Source organism: Buteo buteo, chromosome 1 (assembly GCF_964188355.1).
Source record: "Buteo buteo chromosome 1, bButBut1.hap1.1, whole genome shotgun sequence".
NCBI lineage: Eukaryota > Metazoa > Chordata > Aves > Accipitriformes > Accipitridae > Buteo > Buteo buteo.
The window spans coordinates 14,891,746-14,914,287 of NC_134171.1; the positions used below are offsets into that span (position 1 = coordinate 14,891,746).

Below are 22,542 nucleotides of genomic sequence, written 5' to 3' on the forward strand. Positions count from 1 at the left end.
AGCAAGGGTTTGCTTTCCAGTTACAGCTGAAATCAATAAGACACCATGAATGCATAGCTGTCTCCAGAATAACAGTGGTTGTGGATCTGGAATGCTGGCCTCACTTCAAATGCAACAAAGATTTCTCCAACAGAAGAAAAGGGGGAAAAAAAACCCCTAAATAATATGGGAATGACTTGATAAGAAGCTTTTACATCATTAGTGAACAGAAGTCATGACATTAATCAGAGAGAAGCCTACAACTAGAAAACAGCCTGCAAACATCTTGAACCTACTTTTGAACTTGATCGAACAAAGTGACAGAAATTTGAGCAAAGTATTTGCTGGGGAGAGGAGAGGGGGAAGTGTTGCAAGGACTAAAGAACTCAGGAGAAGGACACCATGTTTGCTACCTCCCAGCTTCAACATTTACCCTCTACAAGAATGTCTTCTGGCAGTGACTGCTGTTCCTGGTGTAAACCTCCCACTGACTGATGGAAACCACATAAAGCTAGGGAAGAAAATCCTGGCTTGACTGAAACCAACAGAAATTTTGATAAAGCCTTCAAAGAAGGATAAGACTGCACTAGGGAATCGTATTTCAAACACCCTGAGGTTTCCCCTCAGTGCTAAATTTTATTAATACATTAAAAGGAAAATACACCCACATACCCAACTGGAAAATTCAAGCTGGCTCCAATAATTTTCTGGAAATATGCTAATTCTGCTCCTTTTACATGCTGATATTACCCATCTTGAAAAGAACTAGTTCTACAGATAAAGCACATTTCTTCTTACATAAATTAATGGCTACCTTTAATGGTGTAATATTAATTAACTGCATACTAAAGCAGGTTGTAGAAGCAGAAACGCAACCTCCATAATTTGGTAGTGACAACAATTGGGAGGAAGGGAAGGGGAGAAGAGAAATAAAAGAGCAAGAGTGAGCTGAAACCAAGGAATAATTATTTCCGATGCAAAAAATCCCAAAGACCTAACAGGGAAATAAGAATTTGCATGACACCTCACCTTTAAAAGCATATGCATGTTTCCGAAAAAAAACCAAAAAAACAACAAAAACCTCCCACAAACCAACCAAAACCCCTCAAACCAAAAAAACCCTACTACATAAGGGCTGACATATTCTAAGCAGTCAAATCAGCCTCTTGACATTTAATACATTCATTTGTAATAGACTAGCTTTCAAAGTAAGAGAAGGAACATCTGTAGAAGCCACACAATGAAGGTCAGTGAAAGCCATTTTAACCTTTTTCCTAAAATCAGTTGCTTTGGCAGTGGGGGGTGGGTTGTGAGGGGAGTGGGGAATAATCTGTCCTTCAGTAAAGGGTAAATTGAATCAAACCATTTGCCTTCAGGAGAGCTGAACAGGGTAAGTGAGCCCAAGGATAAACAGACAGAAGAGGAGAGCTGGTCAGACAAAAATAAAAGTGTCAGGGAGGATGGTACCATGAATTTACAAAGGAGTTGAATTTGGATGGACACAGGAGGACAAGCTCTCCTCACTTTTCAACTGTTTACTACTTTTGCTGGCTGTCAGAAGGGATTTTTAGTTCAGGTTTCATTGCAAGAGGATTGTTGCAGACGTTTCCTCTGCACCGCCTTGAAGATTCATCTCTGGATGAAAAGTATTTCCAAGTGCCAGCCTGAATAAACCTTGACTTCATTTATTCAGGGTAATGATGACATCCAGTGGCCACCAAGTTAATCTCAGGCTACAACAGCAAGATAGCCTCTTATACTGGAATAGAAAATCTCTTTCCATAAAGGTATATATTAACTCTGTTCTTCCATGTCCTAGTCTAAAAGTAGGAGTGCATCACAAGGAACACTATAATCATTGAGCAAGAGTCTTCCTATTCAGGTCCTCATACAAACTCTAACCAAGCCTTCTTCAGTTCTATCTCACATTGAAAAATTACAAATGAAAAACACAAAAAACTCTGAAGTACTTCCACGGTACTCAAAGAAACTGGAAGTCAGCAAAAATAAATCTACATCAAGAAAGGGGGAGGGCGGGGGACACAACACCTGCATATGCACACACACAAGCCGCTCAAGCTGTTAAAACTGCTTGCCACATCTACTAAACTCAGTCACATGTACACACTTTTAAAAGACATGGAAGAAACCACTTTTCAAAGTGCTTCAAAACAAAACCCCAATGTTTCTGTTTTCTGCTTTTGTATGGAACTCAGTCAAAATATAAAAATACAGCACTTTAAGCATGCTTATGTTCTTTCACAGAAAACATCTGTTAAATACTTACTTGCCCAAATATTTCTGGCAGCCCCAAAACTTGACCAGTGAAAACACCAATACAGATGAAAATTGCTGTGACCTGACCCAGTGAACCACGGATTTCCTTAGGAGATATTTCACTCAAATACATGGGAAGGGCACTCAGAGAAATGCCTACAAAGGAAGGAAGGAAAAAAACATATATTAAGTCAAATGGCCTTTTCATTATGCCAGGTATGAAACAAACATCTATTGAAAGGAGTCCAAGTGCTAATCTGCTCACAAGAGTGGCATAAAAACATGCAAAGAACAGAATCATATCTATCCACAGATAATATGACTGATCTTCTCTGCATGTCTAATTACTCTTGCACCATTTAATAACCATGGGATTGATTATCTGTTACAGATCTACAGCGATGTGCATTGGCTGCTATTTGATGAGAAGCACCAAAGGTTACTCAGAGATGAGAATCACCAGGAGCATGGATTTTACGTTTTACATTTGCTCATCCCAAAGCAAGCAAAATCACATTAGCACTGGTGCAGGTAAAGGAAAAAAACCCCAATGTGTCAGGCAGAGAGAGCAGACACTGTCAGATGAAATATTTTTACTGTAAATGGTATTAGCAGATGTTCCTCTCAATACAGGCTTACAGCTGCAGTGAACTCTTAATAGCAGGCATAAAATAAGGGTGAGAATGCTGCTCAAAGCCTGGAGAAAACAAATGCATGACCCTGATTAGTCATGAGAGACTGAAAGAGTTAATGTCTCAAACATTGTGGTGGGGCAAGTTCTGCTTAAAGACAAACCCTGCACAGCAAGGAACCCAGGTGAAAAGCCCATCAGCTCAGACATCAGCAACAGGAGGGGGAGAGCGTGCTGGAGGGTGCCCAGCTCCCTGTTCTGATAAGCTGTTCTGATACAAAGATCAAACAATGGCCACGTCTGCAGGGAAGGAGAAGTTACTCCACAAACAACCCCCAAGCCCAAAGGCTCACAAACTGCTCATTAACCTGACGAGTTCAGGTGCCTGCCCGAAAGAGGGCCAAGGATGATAAAACGACACAAACCGAAGCCCCGGGCGCGCAAGCCCACCGGGACTGGACCCCTCGGCTGACTGGACCAACGCTGGACGCAGGACTGGTGAAATCTTTCTCTCTTCCTTTCTCTCTCTCTGTCGTCTTCTCTCTTTCCTTTTCCTTTTCCACAATCCCTACACCTCATCCGTTTCAAGATATAAACTGTTGACCAAGTCTGAGACTAAGAGTGGGTCCAGCCGCCCCTGGGCCCTTCTCTGAGGAGGAGTCTGGAAAGCAAGGGGGTCTGCTCTGAACCTCGGGACTCGACGGGAGGGATCTCCTTGTTCCCTGAATTGATGTATATGGTTACGCGGTTTACAGAAGTAGTCTTATGCCAATTCCTGTTGTGAGAAACCCTGCCACCTTCTACCACACCTCTCCAGTTCAGTCTGCTTCTGTCATAAATAAAATCTTTAACTGATTGTTTGGTGTTGTTTCACCTTAATTTAGCCTGAGGGAATTTTGAATTAAACACGACTCTCTGGTCTGTCCGGTCTGGATTAGTACACTGACAGTATTTACACAGCTCCAGAATTTTGGTCATTTGGTGGTAATCTGAGACAAAAATTAGCAGTGAGCACTAAAATTACGCATGAACTTCACATTGCAAGTGATGGACACATCCACTTTCAAACCACCACAGTTTGTGCTTACTAACAACACAGCCAAAGCTTGCCAGAAAGGGGGCTTAGTGATGCAAAAGTCAAAGCACTTCCCATTGTTTAGAGTCAGGAAATTACACTGAGAGTGTAAAACCATCTTAATTCATCAAGTCTGTCTCCACATTAGGTAAATAGTTTTCACCAGCTAGCGATCTGTGAAGTTGCTGAGAACCTCACTGCTAGCTGCAAGACTATTGTGGTGCAGCAGTGCCTCCATGATTTACTTTTAAACCAGGAATATCGTGTTGCTAGGGGCAAATGATGATGTACCAAACCTTCCACTTAATCCTACTGGTATTAGCATGGGATCCAACAACTTCTAAACACAAAGCAGCAAGCAGCTTTAACAAATAGACGACACCCTCCCAGCCAAAGGATTTTCATCGCATGAAGACAGATACGCTCTACTGGGGCTGGAGGAGGAAAGGGGAAGGAACAACCAGGGTGGACAGCAGCGGCTAGCACCCATTCCAGTGTCTTCTCCAAACATCAGATCCTCCAACCCTTGGTCTGCTGTTTTGTCCCAGTGAAATCAGTGTGGCTAGTGCCTGAAACACCTCTTTAATGTAAAGAAAGATCTAACTGGGGGAGATGAGAAAGATTATGCATGGCACAAGCATTTCAGATATGTACAGCGTGATAAAAGCTTACCTGCATCAACACCCATTATAATGCGGCCCAGTATGAGCATTTCAAATGACCCCGCCAGCAAGGAAAGGGACATCAACAACGCAGCTGTCACTGCAAACAGATTATTGAGCAGCAATGTACGTTTCCTAAAAGGAAGAGACATTTTATGTAGATACCAGCATCACAATAGTTAAATCTAGTCATATTCAAAGCACTAGGCTATTATTCTTAAATATCCATAAATAAAAACGAAAAGTACCTAACAAACAAACTCTACACTCTGTGTAGAGTTCCAAAATACAGTACTATACCCAAATGCATACAGTCCCAAACCTATACCAGAGCTTTAAAACAAAACATGTCATAGTTAACTAAAAAGCTGTACTTCAAAGGCATGGCAATTAGGTATCCTACACATCCTAAGAACCCAAGTGCCATGCCTGAGACTGTATATAAATATAAACAAGCATACTCTGCGTAAATGTGTGTATGTAGGAACCAGAAAACATACTTCAAATAGCAATAAGCTGATATAACTACAGGCATTTTTATGCTACATACAGTTTCTGACATTTTGAGAACTTCCCAACACTGACATATTTATGTCATTATAATTCATCCTTAAATCCATGATATTAAAAACATACATTGAGCAAAATTACTTATTACCTGTAGAGTTAGAAAAAACACTTGGGCTCACATGAGTGATAAAAATCAACCCTTTTCCAAAAATTGTTGAAATTAATCAAAACATAGATTTACATCTTTCCCCCCCCCCAGTTTTTAAATTATTTCATTCTATAGCAGTCAAATAGAACATGAAAAAAATATTTCTTTCAAAGAAAATAAATAGTTTACAGAAAATTATTACTTTGTTTAAAAATACAGACAAAATCACAAAAATATATTTTAAAAATTTCAAAATGACTCAATTTCTCATTCGTAGTATATCAGCAGCTATATTTCTTACAGTTTTCATCTTTCAGAACTTTATGCTCAAGTTTGAGGGACTCGTTAACTCAAAAGTGACTCATAAGTCTCACAACTTCTGCAGAAGGAAATACTTTACAAAAGAAATGATATCGAGGATTTCACAGGCCTTTGACAGTCAGATTCCAACACTGACAGCCAAGGTCTCATTTCCTGAACACATGGAAGAAGAGTGGTTAAAGATACAAGATCAATAGCCCTGATGCAATGATTCTCTATTGACAGATTAAGTAGAAACCCACCCAGAACTCATAGAGAATCACTGCTGCCTTATACACACCTTTCAAAAAATATGGATTTAAGTGGCTTTTTGCTAAATTACAGCCTGCAGGTGAATGGCTGGAGAAGCCATTATCACCAGGTTCACCGTTGAGAGTGACTGAAAAATTTCTTACGATTCCCAGGCAAAGTCCCAGGGATATCTGCTAGTGATGTGGTGGCCTCTCTAGAGCACATCACAACAAGATAGCTGCTTTGCGTAGCATATGATCTAACACAAGACAAAACACCATAATTTTCGCAATTATGTGGCAAGAGAATGACCATAACCTATGCTTTCCATCTGTGAGCCACCTCACTTAGCTATACATGGTAAAGCAACGGAGCTTTGTCTTTACCAGGCTTTGCAGTCACATAATTAAGCACAGTCTTGGTTTGGCTCTAGAGGTACGGCTCAATAGCAAAGCCTCCAATCCCGCTCACAACAACATATGAGAGAAACAACTGATCTGAAAACAAATCTACCTGGAGATAAACACCACTGATGATGTAAATTATGAGGAATCCATTCACTTTAACAGTAAATGACACAGGCTGAGAACACACCAATTTTATTAAAAACCTGAAGTGGTATTAAATTTGTAAGTATTCTTAGTGGATTTTCAAACTCTATATATTGTAATTTCCATGAAAAAGAAGAGGAATGACCAGGAAGGCTGTCTACCCTTTTGTTTTCCAAAGCAGATAATAAACTGACCCAGCAGTCCTCATTCTTCTCAAGTTCAGCACATCAGTACCAACTGGTAATCTCCTACCCATTGAACAAGTTATCCAACACCTCACAACAGATCAATACATTTTTAATAGGAAATATTTTTAATACTTGTATTTTTAATTACTTTTCCTGCTTTATAGTGATTCTTGAACACTGAATGAATAACATGGTTTGAAGATCAAAAAATAAGATGCAGCTCATTTAAAGTATATGTTTATACAACAGAGCTGTGAAGAGTGATGATTTTACCATTTGAAACAGATTTTTCAAACAGATATAATTTGAGAGGCCTGAAGTGGTATAAATAATCCAAAACCAGAAACAAAACATTCATTCAGGTCAAACAAGTGCTATACATTCATCTGAAGATATTACTTTCCTCTTCTTTAAATTAAATAAGCAGCCCCTCATGCTATGCAGCAATGAACAGAAAAGCGCAGCCTAACTAACCAAGATAAAACCGAAGGATTTTGTCTTTGTTGCATTGAAAAAAATGAAAACAAGAAAATAACATGCTGTTTAGATTATTACTATATAAAGCATGTAAATTTTTGGTAATGAAAACACTGTGCTGCCTGGCTGTGGCAAGTTTTGGAAGTGAAGGGGCTGCAAGGGTGGCTTCTGTGAGGAGATGGAGTGTGGGAGTAACAAGGTCAGTGGAGGAGAAGGTGCTCCAGGATGGAGCAGGTAGATCCCCAGAGGGACTGTGGCCCATGGAGGACCCACGCTGGAGCACAGGAGAAGAGTGAGAAGCAAGGAGCAGTGGAGAGAAGTTGCGATGCACTGACCCCAACCCCCTGCACTGCCCATTCTCTCACTAAAGGGACTGAGTGTGACCTGCCACGGTACCAAGAGGGAGGAGAGGAGCCTGGAGTGATGTTCAGCCTGGGAAAGTGGGAGGAAAGGTGTCCTAATGTTCGCCTTGTTTCCTAGTACCTGAGCAGTAATTAAATATTTATGCTAACTGGCAATAAATTAAGTTAAATTCCCCAAGTTGAGCCTGTTTTGCCTGTGACTAACTAGTGTTTTCCCGTTCTTTAGTTTGACCCATGAGTCTTCTCGCTCTTGTTCCTATTTCTCCCCAGTCTCCATCCCACCTGAGGGGTGGGGAGTGATGAGCAGCTGGGTGGGTGCTTGGCTGCCAGCTGGGGCCAAGCCACCACAAACATAAACAGTGAGAACAACTTCTCATCATAGCTCCAAAGAAAAAAATGCAGCAAAACCCTCCAAACTCCCCGTGCTTTCTGAGTTTACTTCCAGTCAGGTCATGTTATACTCAAAATTGCTACAATCATAAAAACCCTTATCCTTTCCTGGTGACGTAGGCCAAAACTATATTACCTTAGCAGCAAGGCATGGGAAAAAGAAATGAATCAAAAAAACCCAACAAACCACTGCTTGTACAGCTCTAAGGTGAGTGATATAAAGATACCACACTTCACAAAGCACCGCAGCAGACACTTGTCCTTTGGAAAGTCCAACCAATCTTGCCAGATAACTGTGCTCACCACACTTACAAAGTGTAAACATGCAAACTTCAACACTAAGCCACCATAAGAAAAGACACACACTGATGTGCTGGTCAGCCTAATCATTTCCCTTGCATTCTAAATCACACACTGATCAAGCAACTGTCCAAGTGGTACATGAAATCTATCGAAGTATAAATATCATACCTAGTTCTCACATAGCACATTTCATTTTTCAGTCTTGCTGAAGGTTATAGAGCACACCAATATCCCTATTTCTGTAACTGGGTAACAGAGGAATACACAGCAAAGTGGACTCAACCTAAAGCTAACAGTGCCAGACCTTGGAAAGGGAACCCAGACTCAAGTTCCAGTCCAGAGCCCCACACGGTTCTGCTGCAGCTACTGCACTAAAAATACTAGACTAGCATTCATTTAGATATGAAAATTTTTATTCCTTCCATTCAAATAATTCAGAATTCGCTCCAGCCAAAAGAAATAAAGCATTTATGCATTCCAAAAGGAAGATGCTTTCAAAAACTTCTGATTGAGCACAGAGCATTTGTCACAGCTGCATTCTAAACCAAACAGTAAGTTTTGCAACTTAGTGCCAAAAACGGTTCTCTCTAAGACTGACTATCCGTACTGCTGCAGGAATGTAACCTCCAATCCTGTGCTCAACCTGAAGTAGTCCGAAGAGCCATTTGCTCAGTAGAAATCAGTTCCCATAAGCACCCCAGCTGAGACAGGCAGGTCACCCATCAGCTAGACACAGGCAGAGCTAAGCTTTAAGGATTTTTTTCTGCCTTTTTCTTTTATAGGTATTTTGGATATTAAAAACACTTGAGAATCTCTTCCTCAGAATTGTCTTTGGCTTTTTGCAAAACCACGTATGATTAATCTCTTCTGATTTCAAGGTTTTTATTTACTCTCATGATATTGGATAGTTCCAGAGGCCAGAACAGAATCCTAGTGACTACATGCCCTCCACGGTTGCAATAACTTTAGTTACGGATTTGAATTAATAATCTTTTTGTCTAAAACTGGCAACTAGGAAAATGATATCATTAAAGTTTCATCAAAAACTTACTGTTGTCTCAAAATTCAGTAATAAGAAAGACTTGGGAGCAAATATGGTACCTTATACAAAAAGTATAGTAAGGAAACTAGGTGTTTAAATAACAAGCTGTATGTTCTTTAAACTAGGTCTTTAAATAAAAGCCAGTAACAGATTGAATACTGGATCACCATTTCAACTACAGTAGATGACTTCAGAATAACAAAGTGGTAGCATTACTAAGATAATCCAGATAAATTCCCTTAATCGCTTCATACTCAAAATGATTCACTGTGCTTGAGGGAAGGCTTTGTCCCTCTCCTGCAACTGCCTCCCTAGCAGTGGCCTAAGCAATCCACTGACCATATCGCCCAGTCTGGGTGTTCAGGATATGCAACAGCAGCTGCTCTTTGGTAGAAGAAGAGAATTTAAATTATGAAGTGTCTAAGCCACATCTGAACATGGGATTTATGCTTATGTGGATGAAGGCTCTCTTTGAAAAACTTACTCTACATCTCTCTTAAAGCAAGTAGGGCCTAGGAGTCCGGTAATTTGGAAATCATGTTATTAATCTTAGAGCAATATGATTCAAGAGTGCTCTTTTTGAAGTCATACATTATTTCTGACTAATGCTTTTGATTCCCCTTAGTTCATTATTCTGTGTCAGTGTAAATGGAGCTCAGCTTCATCATACATACAACCCTCCAACCTACACTGGAACAGTGTAACAGTGAAGTATTTTATTGTTCTGTCAACATTTCCTAACGTGCTTCTCAATTACCATACCGAGATGTCAGTATGGTTTCCTAGACCAGACGAACACGGTGCAGTTGGAACAGCAAACTCAAGAACCGTACTTCAATGAGCAGCCTATATCCAGTGTCACTGAGATGCAATCCCTTCCCATCTCTAATCAAGTACTCGTACACCATATCTGTAAGAGAGCTGTTTTCATGGTTTAATAGGGATAAACATAATAAACAGGGGCAGAGTCTGCAAGCTTTAAATCTCTGCCCTGGAAATATGATCTGCTCCCATCAAAGTGGTGTATATATATGACTGAGATCAACCACCACTTAAACAAACTTGCATACAAAGCTGTTCTACACTTCACCAAAAATTCAAGCCTTCTGTGAACCCATTTTTTACTTCACTTTTTTATAAAGTAAAGAAGACGCAGTGACAATTCTGGGAATTAATCAGTCTGAGTCAGGCATAGTTTCATATTTTAAGAAGTGTGTAAAAGCCAAATTGATGATTTGGCAGAAGAAATTGGAAACCTAAAAAAAAATAATGTGACTGTGAAAAATATTTAAGAATTGAAAAATCAAATGGTGAAGTAAATGGACAGAATAAATTAATGAAGAATGGATAATAGACTTACAGAGCAGAGAATACTGACTTGCTGTAAGCATGAAATGGAAGAACCTGAAAACATACCCTTTGAGGTGAAAAATGGGATGTGGAAGGGTTGGGACAATGACAAATGGGCCTAGGAGAGTACAATCTAAAATGAAAGAAATAGTCAAAATGTAGAACAGAAAAGTAAGAACAGTGGAGGTGGATGCTTATATTTAAGCCTCCATAATGACCTTCTCCAGTGATTTAACTGAGCAAAAATTTAAAATTATATACAATTTACAATTAAGGAAAAGCCAAATGAGCAGCTAAGATGAATGCTGTAATGGCTTTTATCTCATGCCCTTCTAAATATACGTAAATTACAAATTACTTTTAAAATTCTCTTTGGAAGACTTTGTATGAAACAAAAATTTGACAGAAATATCTAGTTAGTACCTGCAGCAAAAATGCAAATGCACACCAGCAGAAACATTCTTAAAATACTCATATTCCCTATGGTCAAGACTTGGTCAAATACTGCATTGCACAGAGCAGAGAAGGCATCCCCAAGCTTGGGGAAGACCAAACACAAACTTCACCATAGTTCAGTTCTTCAAACTGTATTTTAAGTTGACATAAGAAAGAAAAAAAAAAGAGCAAATTTTTATTACTGCATGACAACAAATGTTGCTGAGAAGCAAATGAGACATGTTGATAGCTTTACTTGTGTACAGTAAGATACCCAGCAGACTCATGAAAAAAGAATCTGCCAATCTGCAAAATCTTCCCTATTTTATGGTATTTTCCTTTTGCACTCCTGACAATTCAGCCTGACATCTCGGCCTACTGCCCATTCAGAGCAAATGGTTTCTGTGACTCAAATGATGCACAGTAAGCCCAGAAAGAAAGGTACTAATTTTACTCTTGGAAATTCGGAAGTCTTAGAAATGAGCTTTCATAATTTGAAGATGTTTAAATTTGCATTCTGGTGAAGAGCTTTTTTAAAAAAAATAGCAGTAAAGCCTTCTAGAGAGACTAAGTGAGAAACTGCTTTAGAAAATACAAGTTTTCCAGCACACTTACCGTCCAAAGAACTTCACAATTGGGGTAACAATAATGGCACCCACAAGGCCACCAATGGCAAAAATAGAAACAGTTACGGACCAGAGGAGAGTCAGTGTGCTTTCATCCACCGAGAAGCCGTATCTTCTTTCCCAAGTTTCATTGTAAAACTTCTTGATATGCTGAAAGAAAATACATGATAACAATACATGTAAAATATTACACTTTAAAAAACACAACTGAGAGAAACAGAATAAAAAACCCAGTAGCTTGCTTGCAGGAATCACCCTTGCTCTTCTATCTCCCTCCTCCAAAAAATGGGGCCTCACTTCTAGATGCAACTGCAACACAGACTAACTGAACCAGCCAAAGCATATATACATTTAACTACATGCTGGTCATAAATAAGGTGGGGAAAAAACCACAAGTAGACATGAATGTAGAAGAGGCTTATAAAAGAGAAACTCCTATAAAGCAAGGACGTTACCATTTAGGTTATCGGTATACCACTAGCAACTGTTTGTTGTAGCCTTACTGTGTACACATATGTAAACATTTCAGCCTGAACTGGGGCTAAGGGCTCAGACACAAAATCACAGAATGGGTGATGCTGGAAGGACCTCTGGAGGCCATCTTGTCCAACCCCCCCTGCTCAAGTAGGGCCACCTAGAGCCACTCACCCAGGACCATGCCTGGAGGTTTTTAAATATCTCTAAGGAGACTCCACAAAATCACACCACGGGCACTTGGCAAGGTATTGCACATCAGCTGAGCTCCACTCACTGATCATGTACATATTCTTAACCTCGGGCAGGTGACCTATCACAACCTAGTGTAATAGTTTTTTAGACAAGTGTGCTGGTTTTGGCTGGGATAGAGTTAATTTTCTTCATAGTAGCTAGTGTGGGGCTATGTTTTGGATTTGTGCTGAAAACAGTGTTGATAATGCAGAAATGTTTTCCTTATTGCTGAGCAGTGCTCACACAGAGTCCAGGCCTTTTCTGCTTCTCACACCTCACCACCAGCAAGTAGGCTGGGGGGGCACAAGGAGTTGGGAGGGGACACAGCCGGGACAGCTGACCCCGACTGACCAAAGGGATATTCCAGACCACAGGACGTCATGCTCAGCAGATAAAGTTGGGGTAAGGAGAAGGAAGGGGGGGACATTGGGAGTGATGGCGTTTGTCTTCCCAAGTCACCATTACATGTGGTGGACCCCTGGTTTCCTGGAGATGGCTGAAAACCTGCCTGCAAATGGGAAGTGGTGAATGAATTCCTTGTTTTGCTTTACTTATTAAACTGCCTTTATCTCAGCCCACGAGTTTTCTCATCCAATTCTCTCCCCCACCCCACCGAGGGGGAGAGTGAGTGAGCAGCTGTATGGTGCTTAGTTGCTGGCTGGGGCTAAACCACAATAACAAGCCATGGAAAACCTCACTACCTAGCATTTGCCATGACTTTTAAAAAAACAACACACACAAATTCTTAAATGCTAACTACCATTAGTCAATGATCATTACTCAGAGTCTTATGTTAAGGGCAAATAGTTTTACTGCTTTTTAATGGATCTATAGTGCCAATAACTTGGGAAGGGAGGAAAGGGAGGCTCCAGTAGCAGGTAGAGGCAAAAATGTCTTGAAGAAGGTGGTGAATTGGCAGAAACGCAAAGGTAACGAAGAGGAAAGGAGCTACAACCAACTCCTGTCAGATGGCAACATGACTGACATCAAGAGAAGAGTTTAGCTTGTCTTACAGGACACAGCACCAAAAGCCGTATGTTGAGAGGTTTGGGGGGCTGTGTGTGGGAGTTCACATGTAACTGAGGAAAATCCCTGGAAAATTTTTAAGGATGCTTTAAAAGTTATAAAAGTAGGAATCCTTTTGGCAAAACCCTACACTGCGCTTACCATGAAACATTTACCATCTCTATTTTGTATGTCAGCCCCAGAATGCAGATCTCAGATTGGCTCAAAATTAAATGCCTTTCACTAGTCTATTTTCTTCCAAAAGGCCGGTATTGTAAAAGTGAGTGATTCTACAAATTCTTTAGCATAACACTAGAAAAAAGATAGACTGAACTGAGAACAATTAGCTTTCATGGACTGAGGGAAGAAGGGAGGCTGTGTCCACTTTTGCATTGTATTTATGACACTACCACATCTGGAAGTCATACAAAATCAAGGACCTACTAAGCCAAGCAATGAAAGTTAACATTCTTGTCCCAAAGAATTTACAGTCAAGACAAATAACTGTTAAGAGGAGGGAGGCAAAACCTGACAGCTTTCGGTGTGATACTGATGGCGAAAAAAAAGCCCACAGTATCAGTCAAAAAGACCTAGTTGTCTGACACTGTTAAAATCAAGAATCCCAAATCACTTTCATAAGTACGTTATAGCTTCTCCCCTTTGCTTTTTGAATGAAGTTCAGGCTGCTAAACAAGGTACGCAATTTCTTTTCAGTAATGGAAGATGTATCAAACATGAAATCAGACACCTAAGACCCTTACATGAATCCACCTGCACGACAAGCTGGTTCTCTTAAGAAATGAAAACCTGAGACCTGTCTCATAACTCGTCAGCTATCCCGAGACCTACACTTTTCTCCCATGGCAGTTTAATTTCCTTAAGAGCCTTCTGTAAGGGCCCTTCCAGGCTATCTTTTGAAAGTCCAAGTGCCTCTTGAATCTCTGGAGAACTCTGACAGATGCCTGAGCCACAGTTCTCCTTTGCAAAAGCCATGCCAGCTTTCCCCCAAATTCTTACTTTTCTACTACAGTTTCTGCTAGTTTGTCAGGTACAAATAACTAATTCTTAACATTATGTTCCAAGCCTTCCCCCTAAAAACTACTTTTTTCTTAAAGTCACATTAAACCTCTCAGTCTCTCTGTTACTGAGGCTATTTAAAAAGAAGCTGAACTGTTATACGAAGCCTGTATTTTGAGGGATTTTTTCAGTCTTGAACAAATGTTAAGGTACTTTGGCAACCTGACACAAAATTGTCACTAATTTTATTCTGTATCTCTACTGACATTTCAGCTTCTCCAATACATCCCCTATAAAGAAGTTCCAGCGTGGGACTTCCCCAGACTTTTCCAATTCAAAACATTAATTCAGGTTTCTTGTCCTTCTATTTTTTGAACACCCTTTTTCAGCTTCATCTATCAGCCTTATATCCCAAAGCCCTCTGTCTGCACATTTTCTGTGCCTGCTGAAAGTACCCAAACGCCAAGACCAGCTCACTTTTTCAGCCTTCAATATGCCAGAGTTTATATTCTTTTCCTGCTTTCCTCATGTGAGCACAACTGCAGGTTTTTGAAGGATGCCTTCTAACAACTTCCCTTCCCTGATGTTTATTACACCAAAGTTTCTTCATCTTTCAAAAAGGTAAAGATGTCATAGCTCCCGTATGACATTTTTACATAGTCTTTGTATCGCCTGCAGAGACATTGCCTATGTACTTTCTTTTTAGTGAAGCTTCCTCATTTTTATGCTGTTCCCATTTAAAAAACAAGCAAAGCTCCAATGCCACCGTGGTGTCTGATGGTCTGGCAAGGACATAGTACCAGGTGGTCACTACTGCAGAAGGGCACAGCACGCTTGTGTAACGCTCTCACCTGTTCTGTGTCACTGCTCCCTGACAAGCTCTACAGTATCATGAAGTTTAATCTTGGCACTTTTCTCCAGTTTCTTCTCATATTTCCTCCAGCATATCATAAGTACTAAATTATCCTGGGGCAGGACTCAGCAGTATAAGCCTACCACCACATTTTCCCTGTTCAAACTAGGAATTTCAAATTTTAAGTATTCCAGCCTTGGACACACGGACTATTCGATTTGAGGACTCTATTTAGTTTGAAACGCCACCTCTCCACCTGCACAGTACCCAAGAAAGGTGGAGGTAGAACGTATCACATACTGTCTTCCTGTCAAGTTTCTAGTAGGCCTCTTGTGCCCTGAATTAAAAGGAGGACAGGGATGTTTCTCCCATCCTATCTTACATGTTTCTATACAAACAGACAGAAAAAAAACACAGAAAGAAAAAAAAAGTCAATTTGGTGCTTGGTCCATTTAGAAGAATCTTACAGTAAACTTCCAAATGAACCTACCATTAAATCAAGCAATACATCTTACCTCTTTAACACCAATACCCAGATTATATTTAGATTCAGATATCATCTTATTTATTTGAAGTTCATTTCTGGTAGTAATGAATACTAAGAGAAAACATTTTTAGAACACTATTAGCATTTCTTGCTAATGACAATGGCTAAAAATAGCATGCCAATTATTCTCCCCTTCTATTATAACTAATTTTCTCAGCATAGCTTTGTTATTTACAAGGAGACGTCAGGTAACTGCAAATATTCAAGAAAAGAAAGTACAAACTACCACACTCAATAGTAACAGATAAATGTACTGGCATATACATCACCTGTGTCTGGATGCCCATTGCCAATAAATGGGAAGCTACTAACACATACAGGTTTTGCGGACTTGCACATGAAACAAAACAAATCTGATCCAACAAATCCACTGGATTTTAATCCATTGAATTCTGTGGAAAGGCTCCTTTGGGATTTTAATCAGTTGTCTGAACAATGTTAATGGCATAAACCTGTATACAAAAATTTTAGACGCTAACCAAAGCCTACAAGGAACAGTAGCTGACTGATACCGGTATCTAATATTCTGCTGCCTCAGTTCATTAAGGTAGTAGTGCTAGGGTGGGAAATACAAGGGGAATATGAGAGATATATACATTTTCTTATATACCTAAATATAAGGGATATATTTTAAATATAAGGGAAATATTTTCCTTTTCTCTGTAACTGTAAATGACTTACATCAAGGGAAGAGATGAGCTGGTCTTTAAAGAAGAAAAAAGACCTTACCCATAGTTATGAAGGTCACTCACGCACAGTGACAACTATTGAACTGGCTGACACAGTAGGCTATACATTTTTGCAGTAGTCTCATTTTCCCTGTTTCAGCTCTAAAAGGAATGCGGAGCTGCAGCCACCCGCAGGAAGGAGGCAAGCGCTGCGTGGCAGTAACAGAGACTTTGCTTCCCGCACAGAGCACAAAGCACATCATTGTTCTACAGACCTTACCCACAATCGGTCCCTGAAATGAATTGTAGAAATTCAGCTCAGAAAAAGACAGCTTCAACTTGTATTCAATTAAAGCATTTGTTCTCCTACTGCCAAATGCTCCCATACGTTTTTAATAAGTTTTGGTAACTCTTTGAACAAGCCCATGGAGACTTCTCATTTTGGGTTTCTTGTGTGGTCAAGTGCTGTGCGCAGGGGGAAGCACACCTGCGATGGGCCGCTGCTCTTCCCCACGGAAAAATACGGGACTGAGCGGGAAGCGATCTCCGCTTCGAGCAGAGCTGGTACAGTTTATTCCCCTCTCGCAACAAAAAGGAAGTTGGACTGACTCTACCTTCCAAGATAACCTGCAGTAAAGTTCACTGGTGAGAACTGCAGGGGTATTCTCCTGCAGTTTGATGAGCTGGCACATATGAAATATAAGTTAAAAATTCTTCTTTCACTATTTACATAAATATTGCATCCATTTTTAATGTGACCGACCTGTTTAGGTGGAAACCTAGCCACATATTTTAATAAGAGATTTCCGTAAAAGAAGGAGCTTAGCTTTGGAAAGGAACTATTTTGAATTGGAATTTCCACAGTAAGTTCCCAAAATGTACTAGCTACTTTTTCAAAATAGCATTGCTTGCAACCCCACTGAATTGCTTACTGCTGTGCTTGACTGAATTAAGAGGATCTCTAGTACGCCAGTGTAAAAACAAAATGTTCAGATTTCCATTTGTGATAACTCATATTTTAATGAAATCACCCAAACATTGCACACTGATTTCACAGTACTCTATTCATCAAATCTATTCCATATGTTGCAGCCAACAGATGGCCAACACAGCAGTTTTGAATTCCGAATCAAACAAGGCACCACCACGAAACGCAGAAGAGGAGGCCCATTATTCAAGAGGAAGCCAGAGGCATTATTTATAATATCAGTACTGTGGGAATGACATGTTGTGCAACCCTCCAGAACTGAATGATGCGGACAGAAGTTGCTGAACATGTGCATAAGGCTACCAAATACTCACTAGCTGGAAAGACAGACTATTAAAAATACCTTATAATGCAAAAGTGTGCAAGAAGGTTTAGCATTAGTCTGGGCGAGAAGCAAACCACATGCACCCACTCACCTCAACAGTGGCGTTTAGTTTCCTGACAGCTACTGAACTTATGTGAAAACCTCATGGACAGCAGAAAGAAGCTTTCAGTTATCATATGAGATTTAACATCTTCTACTACATCAGCAGGATTATAAGGCAGGTTGTTGAGGAGCACACAAGAGCGGGTCAAGGCTGCCCTCTACTGATACTAAATTCCAGTTTTGTCAGTCACTTACCGCTGCAGGAGCGTTCACCACCGAGAGATTGTAACCATAAAGAAAAGACGACCCAAAAGCACCAGTTAAAGAGGCTACAATAAGACTCCCAGACCAATTCTGAAAAACAAAGAAAAGATGCAGCCATTGTTAGTATACTTTAAATTAATGAACCTCAGGTTTTAGACACTCCTTATGCTTTCTTGCATAGCTCCTGCAGGCAGATGTCCTTGCTGCAGAATAATGGCCTGAAACACTTCCCCTTGCTGCGATCCAAGGAACAGTAAATTTGAAGTGACAGCATCTCAGTTAACATTTACCAAGACATAATTGAACATTTGAGTTTCTTTCAACACAAGTGAACATTTTAACTTCTTTCAACCTCACAGATTTTTCCTGCAAGCATCCCAGCAGCACCCACACCAAAAAGCAAAATGCCAGAGAAGCATATTCTCGGCCAAGGAAACTGTTGGCAACATACCAGTAACACAACGAAGCAAGGAGAAGCATATATTTGATGCAACAGGTCTGTGGGTAGACCTGACTTCAATGAAAACCTGTGAGACGGTGCACCCCCCACTCCCATGAGTACCAGGATTAGTGAAATCGTGACCAAAAAAATTAAAATGATGCCTAGAAACTAGGTTTTGTAACCCAAATGCAAGTCTCCAACCGTAATTGCTGCCACACGCACACACTCTACAGTGGAGACACTATTTGCCATTTTTCCCCAGCGACACACCTGTACCTTTCCCTTCTCAGGTCTGCTCCCTCCATCCCCCTCATCCTGTTTTTAGCCCACCTCTGCTAACAATTTCTTCTTCCACATCAGCTGTTGAATAAAAGGTAAGACTGCTTTGATTTGAGAGATTTTGCATTTCAGGGTCCTTTCCACCTTCCCCAGTATTACTCCTTCTGCCACTCAGTTCTCTTGCTGGGTTACAGAGAGAGGCAGAAATGACCATTGCCATTCCCAAGAGATATTAGTGCTTTGGTGGCTGGTCAGTTGTGAATGTCATTTTGTAGATTGTGGAAAACAACTCATCTTTCTTGACCTCTGAATACATTGAAGTAGATGGCTTTTTAATGTGTTTTGAATTGAAAAAAAAAACCCAACAAACAAACCTCTGCTAAGAATCTCGAATTTCAGGCACAGCTCACTGTCATTTTATGCCCAGCCTCATCACTTCAAAAGGCAGCCTCAATCCTTTCAAAAGGAGAAAGACCTGCTTAAGCAGGCCTAATAAACTCAGCTTCAGTTATATCACTTAGAGCAGACACAACAGGTTAACGAGTCTATACGTTCCGTCAACTGCATAAAGCCGTATATTTGCCTTAGAAAATGAAGATTTAGAGCACGAACTAGGTCTGTGTAGCTAGCACACGGCACAGCAGCAGTGATGATGGATGGTACTGAGCTCCACCAGCCTCACAGGCACAGCACGGCAAGCGAACGCACGGTGGTGGTTAGCATGTGCCAGAGCTCACGTTCCACGCCGTCGTCGCAGACTCGCTACGATCCGTGAAGAAGGGGTGACATACTGGGGTGCCAGGGCAGGGACCGCAGCGTACAACCCAGCACATGTGGGCTACGCCACACTCCGTAACTGTCACTCCTGAGGGCTCAAAGCGCGCCCTGTGGGACAGCTGAGTGTTTTTAACTTCTTCCACATGATGTGAGAACTTTTTAAGAGATTACACAGTTCATTAACCAGCCTGTTTTCGGTCAGGTCAGGAGGAAGTGTACAGGAGGAAAAAAGCCTCTGTAAGAAATAGATCCCACTGAGTTCATCACATAAGCCAAATACAATTTCTTGCTATTAGCCAGCTGCTTAAAATGAACCTGCCACACACACACACACACACAGAGCTTTGCACCATTACTTTGGTAGCAAAGAGTAGAAATTTTGACATAAGGCTTTATTTAGCTTCTGGTGATAACACCTCATATTAGGTGCCCATTATTTCTCTACTATGCACAAGTGTTCCTACGCTTAGGAGAAATCACTACTCCTCTGAACCAACGATGCCGAGGAGAATATTCCTGGAGGTCTACCACACTGCTCCCAACGGGTTCACAAATGATAAGTGCAAGTTCACAAGTGCTATGTGGTAACCTTGATGCAACGTTGCTAAAGGGCTCTACTCTAACAACATTAGACCCATCAGAAAAATCCTGCAAACAAAATGATTCGGATCATATAGCCTAGTGCTCGTTAAAAACTCCAGTGAATGCTTAAACCTTTCAGCACAGGCAAATTACATGCCCAAAAGGCTAAGTGGAAGATAATGCAGGACAAACCATGGAAGTACTGCCAAACTGGAAAACCCCACATGCACTTCATTTTCAAGTGTTGCAAATAGCTGGGTTTCGAGCCTACTTCAATACCAGGAATTTCTCAAGGATACAGCCTGCTGCAGAAAACCTCAGACTTAGTCGATTCAGAGTTTTACAGTTCTTAGAACACAAACTTCAACTTCCCCATGACCTGTCTCCTCACACACCATTTTAAATATTTGCTCAGGCTTCAGCAATGCCAGATAAAAGATGAAAGCACAATGAAGCAAGAATGCAAAAAAAAAAAAAAATCAAACTGTTGCTCAAAAAAATATTAACGCTGTGGCAACATTAACAACAGGAAAGGGGGGAAAAAAAAAACCCCAACGTGTTTTACAGTGACTGGGAAACAAGAAGGCGACCACGCCTCCCTCCTAGGTGTTCCTTGACTTCCCCACCATCCATGTGCTCATGCGTCGCTGCGGTCAGCTCAAGGGCAGGTAGGTGTGAACGTCACCAGTAAGTGTTCAGTCAGGAAAGCTGCACGTCAGTTCACAGTAAAGAACTCCAGATACCTGAGAACTCCTTACCTGTGAAAGTCCATGTTTTTGGTCTTATTGCGGGTCCCAGGGCACCGTGCTCTGAACAACGCTTTTCCCAACTCCCGTCCTTGTTCAGCACACAGCGTGGCATTTGTGTTGGCCGCTATAGGTCTTAAATTGTCTGGTTTTTTTTTTAAAACGCACAACAGTTTGCATTTCAGCTTTCAAAACAGAGTTTAGAAAACTGTACTTTGGTCGGTTAAGTTACAAGCCCCTTCGCAGGTGCACATGAAGCACAATCCTAAGCGGTAAACATGGCACGCGTGCGTAAGGGAGTTTTCACACGCTCAAACGGCTCTTGCTAAGACTTTCTACTGACAGTGGGAAGGCGGACTTCGGAGCACCTTACCCGCTACCCTGAACGGCACCCAGTCGTAGGAAAGCCCCCAGCAGCCCACCTCCAGCTCCGAGCGCGGCCGTGCCCGTTCGGGCGCTCCCGGCAGGTGCCCCCGCTGACCCGGCGGCCCTCGGGGCTGCGGGAGGGCGAAGAGGAGAAACCTCCGCTCCTCTCCCCCCGAGGACCCGCCGATACGGGCGGTGGAGCAGGACGCGCCCTCGCCTCCCTCTGCCCCCGCCGCCGCTCTCCTCGCCCCGGCGGCCGGCCGCTCTCCCGCCGCTGCCCTCCGCCCGTCCTCTGGGTGCCGGCTCGCCGGCCGCGGTATTTTTAGCTCTGCCCCCGCGCCCGCCCGCCCGCCGCCGGCCTCTCCTGCACCGGCACCAACAACTTTCCGAGCGGGGAAGGGCTCGGCGCCGCCGCTCTGCAACCTGAGCCCAGCCGCGCTGCCGGGGGAGCCCCGGGGAGTTACTCCGGCTCCCACAGCCCAGCCCCGCTGTTCCTCCCCGCGCTGGGCAAGGACCGAAATCGCCCCCTTCCCCTCCGCCTAGCCGCCCCCGAGGCGCGGGCAGCCTAGGCCGAGCTCCCCCCCCCCCCCCCCGACGGTCGCTCCCCCCAAACGACATACCCTCGGCGAGACGCCGCCCCGCGCTACTTACGCTCCGGCGGCGGCGGAGGCGGCGGCCGCCCCCCTCTCCCCCCGCCACCAGCGTGGCCGCCTCGGGCCCCGCCGCCGGGTCCATGCCGCTGCCGCACGCGCGCACCGGCCGCGCATCCCCGCCGGGCAGCGCGCGGGGCGCAGCGGGGGCGCGGCCGCGGGAGGCGGCGGCGGCGGCGGCGGGGGGGGGGGGGGTTGAGGCCGCCGTGCCCCGGGGGGTGCCCGGGCGGGGTTTAGCAGCGCCGGCCGGGGGAGGACACGGCGAGAGGCTGGAGCGAGGAGGGGAAGGGCCTTCCCGCGTTGCCGAGGGTGGAAAGTGAAGATACCGCAAGACGCGCGGCCGGTGAAGATGTTAACCACACCGCGCAGGGAGGACCCCGCGGCCCTGGGGGGTGAGATGGGACCCGCCACGCTGCTGCTGCCTCACGGGTGGCGATTAGCTGTGCTACCTGGGGAAGACGAAAGCTTCCCGCTAGTATTTTTGAAGGTCCCTCTTTGCAAACATGGGGGTTTCGCACTGCTAAGAGTTAAACTACACCTTCTAGTTGGCAGTGGGTGAGCGTTAAGTGCATCTGGGAACTATTCCCAGATGACTGCAGTTCATATTGGTGTAAATCTGTGCTGTTTCCATTTCTGACATGCTACATACCTCACAACTAGCTTAGAGCTCCCAAAAGACACAATAAGGAGCGCCATAAAGCACTGCAGGCTTGAAAGCAGTTTAT

General features: G+C 42.6%; 1 protein-coding gene across 1 annotated transcript in view; it reads right to left on the minus strand.

The window, feature by feature from the left end:
• The window catches only part of SLC2A9 (solute carrier family 2 member 9), a 107,769-nt gene extending 85,834 nt beyond the window's left edge, over window positions 1–21,935 (minus strand). Inside the window, exons 1-5 of the mRNA XM_075023115.1 lie at window positions 21,819–21,935; window positions 17,967–18,065; window positions 11,548–11,708; window positions 4,635–4,759; window positions 2,267–2,412 (exon numbers count right to left, since the gene is read on the minus strand). Coding sequence (XP_074879216.1) covers window positions 2,267–2,412; window positions 4,635–4,759; window positions 11,548–11,708; window positions 17,967–18,065; window positions 21,819–21,902 — 615 coding nt within the window. The 5' untranslated portion in view covers window positions 21,903–21,935. The remainder of the gene's footprint in view (window positions 1–2,266; window positions 2,413–4,634; window positions 4,760–11,547; window positions 11,709–17,966; window positions 18,066–21,818) is intronic.
• Window positions 21,936–22,542: the final 607 nt, after the last annotated feature.